General features: G+C 45.9%; 1 protein-coding gene across 8 annotated transcripts in view; it reads right to left on the reverse strand.

Annotated features, from left to right (window-relative positions):
- LOC110502348 (E3 ubiquitin-protein ligase UBR2) overlaps positions 1–17,854 on the reverse strand; it is a 42,545-nt gene that overhangs the window by 5,393 nt on the left and 19,298 nt on the right. Inside the window, exons 5-35 of one of the 8 annotated variants that reach the window (XM_036959853.2) lie at positions 17,540–17,670; positions 17,259–17,397; positions 17,112–17,174; positions 16,856–16,976; positions 16,559–16,666; positions 16,294–16,382; positions 15,061–15,159; positions 13,497–13,660; positions 13,299–13,398; positions 11,966–12,094; positions 11,642–11,825; positions 11,476–11,537; positions 9,148–9,258; positions 8,940–9,005; positions 8,704–8,826; positions 8,552–8,615; positions 8,236–8,360; positions 7,715–7,767; positions 7,366–7,517; positions 6,492–6,646; positions 6,286–6,388; positions 5,950–6,059; positions 5,219–5,302; positions 4,938–5,119; positions 4,630–4,829; positions 4,308–4,401; positions 3,603–3,761; positions 1,105–1,196; positions 818–887; positions 565–713; positions 2–57 (exon numbers count right to left, since the gene is read on the reverse strand). In XM_036959853.2, coding sequence (XP_036815748.2) covers positions 2–57; positions 565–713; positions 818–887; positions 1,105–1,196; positions 3,603–3,761; positions 4,308–4,401; positions 4,630–4,829; positions 4,938–5,119; positions 5,219–5,302; positions 5,950–6,059; positions 6,286–6,388; positions 6,492–6,646; positions 7,366–7,517; positions 7,715–7,767; positions 8,236–8,360; positions 8,552–8,615; positions 8,704–8,826; positions 8,940–9,005; positions 9,148–9,258; positions 11,476–11,537; positions 11,642–11,825; positions 11,966–12,094; positions 13,299–13,398; positions 13,497–13,660; positions 15,061–15,159; positions 16,294–16,382; positions 16,559–16,666; positions 16,856–16,976; positions 17,112–17,174; positions 17,259–17,397; positions 17,540–17,670 — 3,537 coding nt within the window. Of the gene's footprint in view, position 1; positions 58–564; positions 714–817; positions 888–1,104; positions 1,197–3,602; positions 3,762–4,307; positions 4,402–4,629; positions 4,830–4,934; positions 5,120–5,218; positions 5,303–5,949; positions 6,060–6,285; positions 6,389–6,491; positions 6,647–7,365; positions 7,518–7,714; positions 7,768–8,235; positions 8,361–8,551; positions 8,616–8,703; positions 8,827–8,939; positions 9,033–9,147; positions 9,259–11,475; positions 11,538–11,641; positions 11,826–11,965; positions 12,095–13,298; positions 13,399–13,496; positions 13,661–14,876; positions 14,976–15,060; positions 15,160–16,293; positions 16,383–16,558; positions 16,667–16,855; positions 16,977–17,111; positions 17,175–17,258; positions 17,398–17,539; positions 17,671–17,854 lie in introns of all 8 variants that reach the window. The other 7 variants (XM_036959852.2, XM_090216680.1, XM_036959848.2 and 4 more) reach the window with 7 other exon arrangements.

The following is a 17,854-nucleotide window of genomic DNA, read 5'->3' on the forward strand; positions in this document are numbered from 1 at the left end:
CCTGTCTGCAAGGTAAACTTCCAAATAAAGGCTTCTTCTCGTCCACCAACAGTCGCTCTGCAAAAAGAAGGAGAAGAAAAAGAAGGGAAAAAAAGTCAGTTGAACGTGGCATTGAGACAAACATCTATTCTAAAAATGGGCGTCTATGCTCTAGCGGTGTTTGAACATTGTGGACCATTGGCAGCAGTTGAAAGATTCATTTACCCATTAAATAATGAAGACATAACTCAATCCCACATGAATGCCTTTGATATGAGTTTTATCGTCACTGTAAACTGTCTGTTGCTCTGATTCGATTATTATCTTGTTCTCTCTGCGCGCTTTTGGGTTTTTCCATCTGTGTGGGGACCAGAATTCATCAAGGATAGTAAAACAAATAAAAAGTCATACAAGTGGGGCCATTTCGCTGGTCCCCACAAGGAAATCTGCTATTTTAGGCTTAGGGATTAGGTTTAGGGAAAATAGGTTTTTGAATGGGAATCAATTGTTTGGTCCCCATAAGGATAGTAAAACAAACTTGTGTGTGTGTGTGTGTGTGTGTGTGGGGGGGGGGGGGATTCTCACCTATGGACTGGATGGTGTAGGCACAGCTGCTCCAGCACATGATGGGGATGCGAGGGTCTTGCTCGTTGGGGTGCACCTTAAGGCCAACTTTGTAGGTCGCTGACCCAAAAGTGGTCAGCATCTCCTTTATGGTGCTGGAGTAGGGATTCCTGAAGAGGGTAAAACAAAAGAGGCACGGGCAAGTCAACGTGGTAACTCAAGACTTCAAAATGTCCTGTCTTTCATGTTCCCTCAGGGATCAGCGGTCACGTACGTGGGAATGTAGTCCACAGTGAAAACCTCAGGGGCAGGGCACTCTTCTTCCACTGTCTCTTCAACGGTACCTGCACACACACACACACACACACACACACACACACACACACACACACACCTTAGTGACGTAACTTGAACACATAGACACAGTAGTGTTTTCGATCACAATTTCCTCTCTACGCCGGTGTAAAATGGGGCCTCTGCGTAACAATGACATCGGACATTTGTCGGACGACGGGAACATGTGGGTGCCTTTAACACAATGTTCTGCGTTCCAATACTCACTGACGGGCTGGAGTTTCCTGTGGGCAGAGTGCATGGCCTTTATCTGCTGACCGCTGGTCTTCAGCCACTGACCCAGGCCAGGCTGCTCACAACTGGAGAGAAGGAGACTGTCATTGGACCTGACAAGGCATTGACCTACTCATTAATACACTTATGGACAGCATAGGAATTCGGGCTGGCCCTTGCGTTTTCATTTGACATGCTAAATAAACAAGGCTGTTGGTATAGATGAATCAAAGCCTTTCCGATTGATTGATAGCCATCCATTTAAGCAGGTAAACGCATTTTCTGTTACAATATTGACCGGAATTGTGTAAAAAGAACCAACACATACATGCCTGAAGGACCTCTGGGGTTGTAGAGGTGACAACTATAGAGAGATATAGCTCTCTCTCTCGACTCAGCAAAAAAAGAAATGTCCTCTCACTGTCAACTGCAATTACTTTCAGCAAACTTAACATGTGTAAATATTTGTATGAACATAAGATTCAACAACTGAGACAAACTGAACAAGTTCCACAGACATGTGACTAACAAATTGAATAATGTGTCCCTGAACAAGGGGGGTGGGGGGGGGGTAACAGTATCTGGTGTGGCCACCAGCTGCATTAAGTACTGCAGTGCATCTCTTCATGGACTGCACCAGATTTACCAATTCTTGCTGTGAGATGATGTTACCCAACTCTTCCACCAAGGCACCTGCAAGTTCCCGAACATTTCTGGGGGGGGGGGGGGGGGTGGCCCTAGCCCTCACCTTCCGATCCAACAGGTTCCAGACGTGCTCAATGGGATTGAGATCCAGGCTCTTCGCTGGCCATGGCAGAACACTGACATTACAGTCTTGCAGGAAATCACGCACAGAACGAGCAGTATGGCTGGTGGCATTGTCATGCTGGAGGGTCATGTCAGGATGAGACTGCAGGAAGGGTAAGAGGATGAGGAACGAGGATGTCTTCCCTGTAACCACAGCGTTGAGATTGCCCGCAATGACAACAAGCTCAGTCCAACGATGCTGTGACGGACCCCCCACCTCCAAATCAATCCCGCTCCAGAGTACAGGCCTCGGTGTAAAGCTTATTCCTCCGACCATCACCCCTGGTGAGACAAAACCGCGACTCGTCAGTGAAGATAACTTTTTTCCAGTCTTGTCTGGTCCAGCGACGGTGGGTTTGTGCCCATAAGCGACGTTGTTGCCGGTGATGTCTGGTGAGGACCTGCCTTACAACAGGTCTAAAAGCCCTCAGTCCAGCCTCTCTCAGCCTATTGTGAACAGTCTGAGCACTGATGGAGGGATTGTGCGTTCCTGGTGTAACTCGGGCAGTTGTTGTTGCCATCCTGTACACCGCAGGTGTGATGTTCGGATGTACCGATTCTGTGCAGGTGTTGTTACACGTGGTCTGCCACAGCGAGGATGATCAGCTGGCCCTCCTGTCTCCCTGTCTTAGGCGTCTCACAGTACGGACATTGCAATTTATTGCCCTGGCCAAATCTGCAGTCCTCATGCCTCCATGTAGCATGCCTAAGGCATGTTCATGCAGATGAGCAGGGACCCTGGGCATCTATCTTTTGGTGCTTTTCAGAGTCAGTAGAAAGGCCTCTTTAGTGTCCTACGTTTTCATAACTGTAACCTTAATGGCCTACAGTCTGTAAGCTGTTAGTGTCTTAATGACCGTTCCACAGGTGCATGTTCATTAATTGTTTATGGTTCATTGAACAAGCATGGAAAACCGTGCTTAAAACCCTTTACAATGAAGATCTGTGAAGTTATTTGGATTTTTACAAATTATCTTTGAAAGACAGGGTTCTGAAAAAGGGATGTTTTTTTTTGTTGCAGAGTTTATAATTGTTTTTACTAAGCAAATCAGTTAAGAACAAATTCTTATTTACAATGACGGCCTACACCGGCCCGGACGATGCTGGGCCAACTCTGCGCTGCCCTATGGGACTCCCAATCACGGCCGGTTGTGATACAGCCTGGAATCGAACCAGGGTCTGTAGTGATGCCTCTAGCACTAAGATGCAGTGCCTTAGACCGCTGCGCCACTCGGGAGCCCAACAACTGAGCGAGCCTTAGTGCAGAGTGAGCCTTGACCTCGGGTGAGGGTGGTACCAGTGACATCACAGAGGATTATGCTGGTTTAACTGGGGTTGGGGGGGCGAAGCGAGTGACCAGAGGGGGTTCAACTCGTGACAACCAATAAACAGTCTGGGGTTGCAGTGGCCATGTACCCACTACCAGTCAAATGTTTGGTTTCCTGACCGAGGGTGCATCTCAATAGTCTGAAGTGTCTTCCTCTCGTCGTCTCCTTCATCGGTGCTAATCTAAAAAGGTATTGGACGGGGAGAGACAATTCCCATTGAGAATTTACTATAGACCTTCTGCTTTCACCCATCCCCTTTCAGATCAGCACAGATCGAGGAAAGGGGAGGAAACAACATGACTTGAGAGACGCACCTCAAAGTAACGTGTGTACGTGAGAGAGAGACAGATTGGGTACCTGCTGGAGCCCATAGTTCGTGGGAGCAGGGGGATAACGGTGTTACTGAGGCACTCGCAGAGCGGACACAGGAACTCCCCGTTCCCCACATCGTAGCTGGTGTGGACACGCAGTCGCTGCTGACGCCGCTGCTCCTTGGCCTGCACCGCCTCAAAGTACCTGCACACACATGGAAACTACTGGCCAAAGTTTTTCCCAGAGAAATTGTATCATTTATGCTTACGCACTTTGCTTTTCAAGAGAGTGGTGTGTGTGTGTAGCCTGTTCGCCAATCATAAGTCATCAAAGCGGCAATAGGCTACAGTTATAGAGCCTCCATGTGGGGTGAAAGTTACGTCTCTAGCCAATGGAAAAGGGAATGAAAATGACAGAATTAAAAGTTAAAGGAGAAGGATAGGCTACAAAGACCAAGAGTCAACAGGAAGGCTGCTACTAGCGTGTCACCTCTCTCTACCACCTCTCTCTCTCGCACGTTATCAGCTCTGGTTAATAAACTAGCTTCATTTGACATTTCCGCTGCTTTTCTCACTCATGTCGGGTCTGAATCCAGACCCAGGAATGGGTCTAGTTAACCTCGGGTCCATTTGAAACAGGTCCAAATGTTTTACGTATGCATATCGGGTCCGGATGGCAAAGCCCATGTCCATTTTGGACCCGCGAAGGCCTCTACTACCAGTGTGTTGTAGAACCCGGAGCCTGGCTCACCTCTGCCAACAGTGAGAGTGCATGATGTGGCCACAGCTGCCTGTGTGCGTGCCGAACGACAGGTCAGGGTGCATGAAGAGAGGGTCGTAGCGCTCTGGAAAACATACCAAAAAGTCATGCAATGCTAGTATATCATTCACAGACAAAAACGCAGAAATAGACAAGACCATGGAAGGGATGTAGGTTGAAGACACCCGTTGACACTGATCTTAAAATTGTTAAAGTCACAATTTGGAGGAGGGAAAGCTGATCCTAGATCTGTACCTAAGGGCAACTTCGACCCATCTGCGACCTAAAGCCCTCCATTCTCTCTACCACTCACTGGGGTCGTGCGGTGGTCTCGTGCGGTTCTTAGACATGACGGTGGAGCGCTGGACGAAGGCAGCCAGCACCATGGCCTTGCCGTCAGCCCGGATCTCCTGCTCCTCCTGGCACAGGATACACGTAACAACCTGCCTCTTCTCCCTGGGACGTGACCGCCTGGGGCCCACACACGCCAGGGCTGCGTCTGGCGACGCGGGGCTGCAGGAGCGGTGAGAGACAATCTTTATACGCCTACGGTGGGGATTTGCGTGGTGAAATTAGTGTGTGTGTGGTGGAGGATAGAGTTTAAAAACTGTGTGTCACTACCTGTGCTCCAGTGAGGTCGAGGTGGAAGCATCCAGCTCCTCTAGACTCTGCTGGAACAGCTCCTTGTTCTCGTTGATAAAGTGCCTCTGCATCTCCGACATCTGGGCCATGACCTTCTCCCTTCGCAGGCGGGCCATCTCCGCCTTCCTCTTCCTCTCCGCCTTGTCTTTGTCGCACGCTGTCTGAAAGAGGGGAGACGCAGATGTGTCCGTACACTTTTTGATTCAAATTCACGGAGTAACCATAAAAAATTGCCTCCTCATAGGATGTGCTCGACCCACCTCTTCCTGACAGCGGCTCCCGCTGGCGGTCACGGTGGAAGTAGAAGCGCTACGCTCCCGCAACGTCTTGATGCCGGCCACCGTCTGCACAGGGACACAATAACGTTACCTCAGCAAACAGGGGGGGAAAAAAAGGTAAAAAATATATTCTAATAATAAATCTTTGTATTCTGATATTGGAAGTCATCGTAGATATGGATTAGTCATTAGGACCACTGGTTGCATGCTGTCCTATGCTGCCTCCTGGTGGCCCTGGCATGTACAATATTGTACCAACTCGAATAGATGTCACCCTTGGATGAGATGTCTGCCGTGAGCAGAGTGACCACATATCCCCAATTGCGCGGGACAGTCCCGAATTTTGACCCTTTGTGACAACCAAACAATCATGTCTCTGATTTTATCAATACAGTAAAAAATACATTTTAAAAAGTACTGTATTTCAGTGAGACTCCCTATTCATTTGATGAGAATAGACATTCCAACCAGTCTCTTTCGCAGTCACAATGCACTTACGACAAGATATTCGATAATTATTAATGTTTTGGCTACACGGTCCCGCAAGTATTTCGCTACACTCGCATTAACATCTGCTATCCATGTGTATGTGACAAATACAATTTGATTTGATGAAAAATCAGCCCGTTGTCCCGCATTTGGGTATTTAAAATGTGGTCACCCCAACCGTGAGATTTGTATTGGTAGTGGAGGTCGTAATAACGGTGACCTACCTTGAGGAGCCAACGGATCATGTCCTCGTGGACCTCCAGATGAGGGGCATTCTGTAGGTTCTCCAGGAGGGCCAGGACACTGGCTGTGTTACTGGGGGCTTCCCCTGGACCTAGAACACACACACACACACACACAGCAGTATATACACTAGTTAAAAAATAGTGGAAATATTACAAAAATGTTGCCATTTAAGGAGAGAAAGTTAGCAAAACAGGTTCTGGACTTCAGGCTAACAATCCACTCCTTGTAATCCACGTCATGTTCAGCATGACAAGGAGGGGAATGATAAACTCAGACTGGTACCCAGGCTAAGAGAGAGAGAGAGAGAGACTTACGGGACATTTTGAGGGTGAAGTTGAAGTAGACGTCGTTGTCCTCACTACTGTTCTCTAACTGCTGCTGTTCCTCCAGTAAAGCCATGCCTATTAGGTGGAGCACCTGGAGACGGACAGACACGGTTATGTACAGCGATACCTCGACTGGTCCCACGCATAAACATAGGACACTAACACACGCAGAGCGTGGTCCTGGTCTCGCTCACCCTCTGCAGCATGGACTCAGACCAGTGTCCTGCACTGGGCTCCACGGCCCACTGGAGCACGGCTCCCAGCATGCCCAGCAGTACGTCACACTGCAGAATGTTCACCAGGCTGGCAAACAGCGGGCAGAACGGGGGCAGCACCGGAGGAGGGAGGGCTACAACACAGACTTAAACTGAGTGAACAAAACATTAAGCACACCTTCCTAATAGTTTCACCCAATCATTTTGCCTTTGGAACAGCCTCAATTAGTCGGGTCATGGACTCTACAAGGTGTCAAAAGCGTTCCACAGGGATGCTGGCCCATGTTGACTGCGATGCTTCCCACAGGTGTGTCAAGTTGGCTGGATGTCCTTTTTGGTGATGGATCATTCTTGACACACACGGGAAAGTGTTGCGCATGAAGAACAGCGTTGCAGTTCTTGGCACAAACAGGTGCACTTTGCACCTACTACCATACCCAGTTCAAAGACACTTAAATATTTTGTCTTGCCCGTTCACCATCTGAACGGCCCACGTACACAACTCATGTCTCAAGGCTTGAAAATCCTTCCTTAACCTGTCTCCTCCCCGTCATCTACACTGACTGAAGTGGATTTAACAGGTGACATCAATAAGGGATCAAAGCTTTCATGTGGACTCACCTTGTCAGTCTCATGGAAAGAGCAGGTGTTCCTAATGTTTTGTACACTCAGTGTATATAGTCAGAGCAAAGCAGCACTCGATAGACAGCTGAAATACCACAACCAATCACCACAATGTCTGCAACAATCGCTTATAATCAATTACAGTTAATACTAACTTCCAAGATGTTCTTGTGTACCACGATCAATCACCACAGAGATGAAGCAAGTGTTTCTCGTTGAGACGCTCTACCTGTGTCCTCTCCGTTCTGTCTCTTCAGCTTTCTCTGGGCTTCCTCTGCCTTGGACTGGTCAGCCCGGGAGTAGTGGTGGAAGTAGAGGTTGAACTGCTTGGCACACTCTGGCCTGAGCTCATACAGCCCTCTGCCTGTCACGCCAGGCTTCCTGTGGGCACAGAGGGCATGTGTGATCAACATGTCACACAGCTGGACACAACGGGGCGCGTCATACGTATCCAATTGTCAGATCTTCATTTAGCCGAGCAAACAGGAACAAACTATTTTACGTTAACAACCTGGGTGGTCAGGAAGTGGTCAGTTGAGACTTAATGTAACATCAAACAACTGAAGAAAGCTACTTACTTAAACGAAGCAACACAGTCGATCACTCTCTCCATACCAGTCTCCTTGTTCTCCTAAAGGATAAAGTGTCAGACACATACAGGTTGGCTTTAGTACAGCCTCATTCCTAGCGGTCATTTGGCCAAGCTTAATCTCATGTGGACTACGTAAATATATCTGACCAAATCACTAAACATTTTAGTTCTGGGTTAACCATCCGAGATTACTAGCTTCGACTTGCACCTGTCCTGCACTGCCTAGATTCGCCACTAGGTGTCAGGCTAGTCAAATAGATACACTATTAATCCACTTGCAGAGAAAACGTCACACCCAAAAGTGCAGATGGCGTGTAGATCATGGGAAATAGGAGCCGTCTAAGCAGATGCCACGACAGCTTACGTAACTAGTTAAATATTGTTGGCTATAACTCGTTGTTGAGATATTCCAAGTGGAAACTGCAGCCGGGAAGTCAGCCTGATCTAGATGTGGTGAGACAGGGAGGGAGGGAGAGGCAGAGAGAGAGCGCGAGTGAAAAGCCTTACGTTTTCAGGCAGGGCTTTGACCAGCTCGCTGTGGGCCATGGGTCTAATACAAAGCTGGTGAAGGATCTCCCGCTTGATCTCGTCACAGCCTTCCACCTGGCCGATACCAGATTCAAAACGCTCACCTGAATACACACACACCCGTCAGGTACTGTAGCCAAACCCCAACCATTTACCAGCCAAACCAACCATTTACCCACTTTCAAAAAAAAAAAATGTCAATAACATAAGGAAACAAGTCAAACAGAGGCTCAGAATACAATGTACGCTGAAACAAAACCAGTCCTAGTGAGAAGTAGCGTAGAGTGGCACTCACCCACAACCATCATGATGAGGTGCAGCATCTCCTCCGTTAGGGTGTTGTTCTGCTGGACCACGTCCTGACAGAGGCACAGGGAGTCAGGTCAGTCCGAGATGAGCAAGAGCATAAAAGCCTAATCTAAGTTGTCATTGTCAGCGAGAGCAGACCTTGTTGGCATTCTCCCGGTTGTATCTCTTCCTGCATTCGGCGGAGCTGAAGATGTGGTAGAGCTCGAAGCGGCTCAGGACTATCATCAGGAAGTGGTTGGGATCCATCATGGAAGCGCCGGCCTGTAGAGAACGATAACGGCGACAGACGCGCGCACGCTCTCGTTAAAGCCCGAAGCGCCTCTGTTTAACGTTAACGTCATTAAGTTGTCAGCTGAAACAAAAGAAAAACTGACCTGCAGCATAATGAGGTCCTTGTCAAACATCTCCACTCTGCACTTGACATTGTGGTAGTAGTAGATCTGCAACCAGAGTACACTATGAACTACCTTCATTATAAATGCCACAAGAACAACAACGAAACACGTGTTAGTGCTCTGATACACAGCGCAGAGGGAAAAGAGAAAAAAAAGGTATTATAGTGATGGAAGGGGACATTTTTACCTGATTGACCAATGAGAAGCCGTTTCTCCTCCACATCCCAGCGTGCACTTGGGCACAGAGGACCAGGCAGCGAAGGGGGTGTTCTATTAGCATGGGGGGGCTTAGCTCACTCTGTAGACAAATGAGATGCATTTATTAGAAAAGACACACGTTTTGCCAAGGCAAGCTGCTACAGAAATACACAGACAACTCCTGCATGCTTACCAGCAGGGCTGTGGCAGTGATGAAAATGTGTCAGCTGGTGATTGTCAAGCAAATAACTGCCGGTCTCACGGTAATTGACAAACACATTTAGCATCTCCTGGATTCCACGCATAGCCTACAAGCCACTGACGCAGACCTTTTTAAAACGTAGATGTTCCAAAGTCTAATAAATCAATGTAATATAGCGTCACAATAGATCCATTATTTATTTTAGACAGGTCTAAGGAAGCATGACATTAAGAAAATGTAGTCTATTTCAGAAGAACATACTCCGAGTTGCCCTTATGTTAGACCCTGATCCGGCTATGCCATATGGCGGTGGGCTACACTAGTTCATTTAGCAGACAAGATTTGCATAGAATTCAGTGGCATTATTTTATAGTAGGAAGAATACAACTGAACATAGCTGAATAAAATAGAAAGGATATTCTCTCCAAGTGATTTCTGGGGGAGTGCGCGCATGCGGCCATTCTGTGTTGAGCGGTTAACAAAGAAACAGGTCCTCCTATACGCTTAATTTAGAGGTGTTTATGTAACTTTAGGTTGTTCTACAAACGTTGTGCTATATGTTTTGATTTTAATACATTCTAAGACTGCATGACGAGACTAATGATGATTTTGGAGGGATTGCATGAAAAGACACGAGCTCTGCTTCGTTTTTTTTGTTGTGCAGGCAGCACACGTTTAATCAGTCCCTCATTCACATTTTCACATGCACTTGATAATTCCTCGAATTTCCCGGCGGCATCCCCTTTGTGGCAATAATGATCCCCCCAAAAAATCCATGCTTTTTGCGGCCATTGTGCCCTTGGGCTGAATATAATAATTATAATTCCCTTCTGCCCAATGTGCACTCCGAAGTGCCTCGCACTCACATGGCTCTCTCAGATACTGTATCTCAATTCTTATCAGCCAATGCCTGTGATCGGGTCCTGCAGACATCACAGGTCCTTCTCACAGGCTACAAGTGAAGACAGAAACGTCGGGGACGGAACTGCGCGTGTCCTTATCAGATTCCGGCGCTTATATTGAAGATGTTGGAAAAAAACTGTACACATTTACTGTCAGCCAACAAGATGAGCAGGCCTAACGAACAGCAAAAGCACAAACCCATGACATTCTACTGTACCCCATAGTAGAAAAGTTGACCTATTCGATTGGTCAACTTGTCCTTCTGTGTGAGAAATAAATACTTCAAAACATAGTCTGAGACAGTTGTGGGATGCGACAGATTAATACAACCACTAACATAAAACATTTAACTTTTAAAAGCAATGAGGCTGATGCAACAGATCAGAACGTTTAGGTTCAACTGTTGATAAACTATTTCTTCCCATTATAAGAGCAGCAATGTGCACACGGCAAATGGCTATAATGTTCCAACAAACAATTAGCGGGGGGGGGCACCATTCTCAAAAGTGACCGCAAATGCAATTATGCATGTAATGCTTTATTAAAAAAAGGTACATTTTTACGGTAATAGTTCTCTTCCCCAAACTTGAAACTCACACGCCGCCTATGTATGCCAGTTAGACTCTACACCGGTTAATTAATGTGTTTCATTTTAAGAAGATAATTGGCAACTTTAGTTTAGAAAATATAGGCCTATGGGCTAAGCTACATGACGTGTGTGCCTATGATTAAAAAAAGGCATGAAAAAGTGATATGGTAATATTGTCACCAATCAGACTATTCTTGATTTAAATCTGGTCTATACATACACTAAATAATAGTACACATTACTAATATATCATTTAGTATATGCGTGAAATTCATTTTGATTTGGACCATTATCATGCATTTTCACGCCAGCCAGGTAGGCTAATACTCCTGTTGTAATGAGAAGCAATGTGCTTAATATTCAGAACGTTGAGAAATAACTATAGTAGGCCTAGCTCATAGAAAGCTGATGGGATCCTCTTTATAAATGGAGGACATCACTGTAACTGTAACACACTGTTTGATTCAGATGTTCAATGTTCAATGCAACGCACCAGACAAGTAGCACAATTGGTAGGCTACTAATGACCATCAGCAGCATTAGAGCTTGGAGAAGCCTAATTACCGTGACTAATAAGCCACGTGGAATTTGACTGCGGTCATGATCGTGACAGCCCTACTTACCAGCGGAAGCTGTTCAGGGAATCTGTAGGCCACCTCCATCTTACTGAGGAGAACGTGGAGACCTAAACAGAAAAAAGTGACCATATTAACAAAAGGGTAGAATCTCCGTCAATATCATAGCCAAAGCATCAGCGGTCTGTCATTCAGCTGTGTGCTAGTGTCCGACCTGCAAGTAAGCGGGACACAGGCAGGTGGATGCTGACTTTCTCCTGAGACACACAGTAACGGATGGTGTCCACAGAATGTCCACACATGCTCAGTGTGATGGGCTGCTCCCCATCGGCGAAGCCACTGTGGCAGTGTGTAAGGGCTGTCAGGCACTTCTTATAGGCTTCAATCAGCACACGCTCCTGTACACACACAGGAAGAAAATAAAAAAAACAGTAGGAACCACAGGTCAGAAAAGGCAGGTGCATGTTTGTGAGTGACCCACAAAGAGTTTGTGAGAGAAAAGTGTGTGCGTGTTCATGTATCATGTCAAGTCACTCACATCTGTAGCGCACCACTCCTGTATCATGGAGATGATGTGTGTGAGCTTCATCTGCAGGGTGAAGGCTGCCTCCCACTCAGGCTCCATCTCAATGTGCTGGCCCACCTGCCTCACAACCGGGTCCATTCCCTGATGAGGGAGACAGAAAGCACAGACGCGGCTAAACACCACCCCCAAAATGAACCAGACATGGGGAGGAACATAGGAGTAGAGGTCGACCGATTATGGATTTTTCTACACCGATACCGATTATTGGAGGACCAAAAAAGCAGATACCGATTAAATCGGCACGATTAAAAAAATAAAATAAAAAATGTATTTGTAATAATGACAATTACAACAATACTGAATTAACACTTATTTTAACTTAATATAATACATTAATAAAATCTATTTAGACTCAAGTAGATAATGAAACATGTTCAATTTTATTTAAATAATGCAAAAACAAAGTGTTGGAGAAGAACGTAAAAGTGCAATATGTGCTATGTAAGAAAGCTAACGTTTCAGTTCCTTGCTGAGAACATATGAAAGCTGGTGGTTCCTTTTAACATGAGTCTTCAATATTCCCAGGTAAGAAGTTTTAAGTTGTAGTTATTTTAGGACCATTTCCCTCTATACCATTTGTATTTCATTAACCTTTGACTATTGGATGTTCTTATAGGCACTTTAGTATTGCCAGTGTAACAGTATAGCTTCCGTCCCTCTCCTCGCTCCTCCCTGGGCTCGAACCAGCAACACAACGACAACAGCCAGCACATCGAAGCAGCGTTACCCATGCAGAGCAAGGGAAACAACCACCACAAGGCTCTTTCTGCCCCTGAACGAGGCAGTTAACCCACCGTTCCTAGGCCGTCATTGAAAATAAGAATGTGTTCTTAACTGACTTGTCTAGTTAAATAAAGATAAGAATAATAATAAAAGATAAATAATAATAAATAAAAAATAAAATAAAAATCGGCACACAAAAACACTGATTTCCGATTGTTATGAAAACTTGAAATCGGCCCTAATTAATCGGCCATTCCAATTAATCGGTCGACCTCTACATAGGAGTCAGAAATGCATTCCTCTGACCTAAATGCCTCGTTCTTATCTGATGTGAAAGAACTGGACAGGTGGAAGCAAGTTCTACCATCATATTTCTTTCACCAAATCTTATTTTGTAGGGCAGTGTAGGTGAATGAGGGGAGACTGAGAGGAAGCACCTTTAGACTACAGAGATACACATAGACACATCGTCACTCTGTTCCATAGACCCGTGTAGTCTCAATCAAGCTCAGAGGGGTTACGGATGCCCAGTCCCCCACCCCTAACAGTGACTAGTTCTAACCTGCATGCACTTGAGCAGCTCCAGGAAGGTGTCCAGGCCCTCCAGGAACTTCTCCCTGAGTTGGTCACTCCACTCTGTGGGCCGACTGATGAGGACATACCTGCGCGCACACACAAACAACATTGTTTACAACACACACTGGCTTTGTACAACACTTACTTAACTAATCTACACACACTGTTAGCACAGTCATCTTACTTGAGGTCTCCGATGAGGCTCTGGACGCGGCGGAACTTGAAAGCCTGCTGGGCGGTGTAGCGCTCAAACTGGAAGCGGCCCTGCAGGTCACGGTGGCGCAGATGGTCCACAAAGGTCCTGATTATGGTGGTCATCAGGTTCTCCTCGGTGATCAGCATCCGCGCCTGGGCCAGGGGGGAGAGGATGAGGGTTAGAGGCCTCAAGTAGAAGGACATTCCGGAGTCAAAATCACCCCTAAATACAATCCAGGCAAATCTATGTAAAAATATACTACAGACTTAAAAAGGGATATTTCGATATTCTGGCATTTCGGCCCAATTTACCCAGTCGTGGATACCGTTTTTATGTCTCCGTGTGCAGTATGCAGGAAGTTACCGGTTATGCTACCACAACTGTAGACTTCCAGTCATTGCGCTAACAATAGTTAACATTGGCTCGTAAAACTACCGCTAACATCCTTCATACTGTACCGCACGCAGAGGTTTATACAGTGGGGCAAAAAAGTATTTAGTCAGCCACCAATTGTGCAAGTTCTCCCACTTAAAAAGATGAGAGAGACCTGTAATTTTCATCATAGGTACACTTCAACTATGACAGACAAAATTAGAAAAAAAAAAATCCAGAAAATCACATTGTAGGATTTTTAATGAATTTATTTGCAAATTATGGTGGAAAATAAGTATTTGGTCACCTACAAACAAGCAAGATTTCTGGCTCTCACCAACCTGTAAATACTTATTTTCCACCATAATTTGCAAATAAATTCATTAAAAATCCTACAATGTGATTTTCTGGATTTTATTTCTCATTTTGTCTGTCATAGTTGAAGTGTACCTATGATGAACATTACAGGCCTCTCTCATCTTTAAGTGGGAGAACTTGCACAATTGGTGGCTGACTAAATACTTTTTTGCCCCACTGTATACATTTATAAAAAATAAAAAAAATAAACGGTATCCACGAGTTAATCCGACTCTGGGTAAGTAGAATCTCGCAGTATCCCTTTAAAAGTACACTACAGCATTAGCATACAACTGGAATAGCATACTTTGCTAGGGTGATCACAAATCTTTAACAGTTTCATTTCTATAATAGTTATTGTGATAACCACAAGAAATGGGATCCTAGAAGTATAATGTTGTTTTACTTAAGAAACATCTAAAACATCAGTTTGGCATGCAACACCCTTTTCAAGGAATCAACGACGAGAACGGAGATATTCTGAACATAATGAAGATGACACACTCGTGGTTAAGACGGCCATCCTTTCACTCTATGGACGTGACATCAATTAACAGTCTAAAAATCCTTGTGGTTCTCAGCATGCGTCCCATCTCGGGTGGTACTCACGTCACCCCGACCCGTGCGGCCTGTACTCACCAGGGAGGGCACTGTGAACATTTGCACCGAGAGGTCAGTGACCGAGAACTCCCTGTCGTGGTCATCTTTCACATAGTCGCTCTGCAAGCGCTCATAATTCTAACAGCAGTGGAATGGGGGAAGACAAGAGAAGAGGTGTGTGTTGAGATGTGTGCGGTCAGGCATGGAGTTTTGGGTTACTCACCATGGTGGGGACGGTGAAGAGCTGAACTGACAGAGAGGTCACTGACACTACACGCTCGTGGTCATCCTCCATAAAATCTGTCTGGAGGCGCCGGTAATTCTAAATGACAAGGGGGACATTCACCTCCTGGTCAAAGGCCGTGGGCCCCCCTTCCCCACTCCCCCAATACCTTTCTACGCTCTGGTGAGCAGTTACCCCTAGACACAGATCTAGGATCAGCTTACTTGCCAAATTGTAAGCTTAACCCTTTTGGAGAGGGAAAGCAAAACTGACCTCAGATGAGTGTTTTCGTGCAACTTCATCCTACTCCCCCTACTAAGCATCTAAAGCGCTCTGATCCTTGACCACCCAGGTCTCAGAGAGCATAGATACAGAATCACAAAATAGACCAATTGAGTCTAATCTAAAAGATTGGATTCAATATTCCTCCACGCAAGACTTTGGGCAGTCAATCTTACCCAATATCCGGTCTAAGTCTTAGCTCATGTGATCTAGTGAGTGCATATCTATGCTCTCAGGTTCAGCTCAAGACACCTGTAGAGCTTTGGGTTTGGGTGTGTGAGAGCAGAGCGGACAGCCTAGGATTTTGGGTTGAGGGGTCCGACAGGGACTGGGCATGTGTGGGGCTGTGTTACATGTCAAGCAGGCTGAGAGAAAAGCCTGCTGTAAAGCCGGCTGTCTTTCCATCCTCTCAGCTATGCCACCCAGGAGGACAGAGTAAAAGGATGTGATGGGCGCAGTTAACGCCTCATCCAGGCCTCGTGCCAAATACTCTCAATCTGCTGTTATGATAAGACTATACACGCTTTGGTGTGTGTTTAAATGACCAAATGGGTATGGTGTCAGTCTCTGTCAGAGAACTCATGGGATGATCTTTATGAAAACACTCATATTCATACAATACATTTGTTTGACATATCAATCTTCAATTCAAGACAGTATCAAATTCTCTTTCAGAGCTATACGCTAACAGTATCTTTTAGGGATGTTAACGGGTAACTATTAAACCGGTTAGCTGGCCAAAATACATTTGACCGGTGACCGGTCATGCTTATCGGTCTATCGGTTCAGTTGCATAATTCTGTGGAATTAAAATCACGCTCGCTCAGCAATGCCGAGCCTAGTTTGAGGAGCGGAATAGACTACCACCTGTAAAAGGTGGTGACTTCCCAAATAGCGGTGCTAGGCGGCCATAGTGGCTTATCATATTATGGATCAAAAGAAGAAGCTTACTTTTGCGAACTGGATAGCAAACAGCTTCTTGTATTTGAGGTCCATGAGAAGGCTGCTCATAAAGAGCTGGTGGTAGACATTCCTGGCTCCTAGAGTAGAAATTAGGTGTTAAGAGAGAACTCATGGAAGTGTTTGTGTTTTATGCGCATTGCAGGAGATAGGGTTGGGGTTGGTCAATACCCATCCCAAAATCTGAGGATTTTTTTTATTGAGTGAAACTTTTCCCAAAGCTGTCAAGAACTAAAAAGATGCAGTTCCTCCTCACCTTTCCACATCTTGGAGTCACAGAGCATGAGCGTGTCCACCAGGGAGGAGTTCTCACCCTCTGGCCCCCTCTCTAGGCCCACCTGACACAGGATCCTCCTCAGAGCATCTACACACACACACACAGTGTCAATGGGCCCTCAGGCACACGCAGTGAACACACGGGTCCCCCCCACCCCCAATAAACATTTAACACAATATTTAAGTTCTTTATATTTCAAGAGGACACTGAGTGCACCATCCAACGACAGGTAGACAATACTCACGTTAATAGTATGTAGAGTGGAAGGAGACTGACCTGAGTATCCTATGACATGGCCCAGCCAGTGGAGGGCTTTGAGAGCGAAGCACTGATGAGCCACCACCGAGGAGTGCATTACCTGGACCCGCAAGGGCTTGGACTGACGACTCGTGTTCCTCTATACACGTGCACACACACACAATTAATATATAGAGACTCATTGAAAATGACTTAACAGATTAATTGGTGGCAGCGGTTTGATGTCATGAGATTTCAATGAGATGCATCCAGATCCCCAAACCAGGCTACTCACCACAATGACCGACTTGGCCAGCTCACAGAAAGCGAAGTCGCCAAAGCGCACCGATTTCCTTCCCTGTATAGCAGGAGATGATTACACACATATCAAGCCATTAGTCAATGATGTCGTTGGTTTGCGGGCTACACACACACGACTCACATCTCTGTCCACTGTGGTGGCGAAGCTGACTGCTTCTTTCTGGGTGCAGTTGACCGCCTTCTGAAGGGTGTAGATGACTTGCTCGTAGGTGTGCACCTCATCATTGAAGAGCATGCAGTAATAAGTGTCACTTCGGTCTCTGAGAAATCAGAAGCAGACAAACATGACTATCAACTGGATATAGATGGAAATTATTGGGTTGTCATGATGACCAGCAAGAACATTAAAACTGATCACAAAGTACTTTGGGTGTGTGTGTGTGTGTGTGTGTGTGTACATACGGAGGCTCCAGGCCCGGGGGCAGTTCATCCTCCTTGTCCCAGGTGAGCATGTCCACGGCGTATTTCAGCACAACGGAGAAGACATTATAGCAGCGGGCAATCATGTCTGTTGAGAGGTGGGCCAGGGGATCCTGCAAATAGACAATTAAATAATGATCAGCGAAATACACAGCACATTCGGAAAGTATTCAGACCCCTTGACTTTTTCCACATTTTGGTATGTTACAGCCTTATTCTAAAATATATTAAATTGTTTCCCCCCCTCAATCTACACACAATACCCAATAATGAAGCAAAAACAGGTTTAGAAATGTT

This window comes from Oncorhynchus mykiss, chromosome 23 (assembly GCF_057628025.1).
Source record: "Oncorhynchus mykiss isolate SJ-2025 chromosome 23, ASM5762802v1, whole genome shotgun sequence".
Lineage (NCBI taxonomy): Eukaryota > Metazoa > Chordata > Actinopteri > Salmoniformes > Salmonidae > Oncorhynchus > Oncorhynchus mykiss.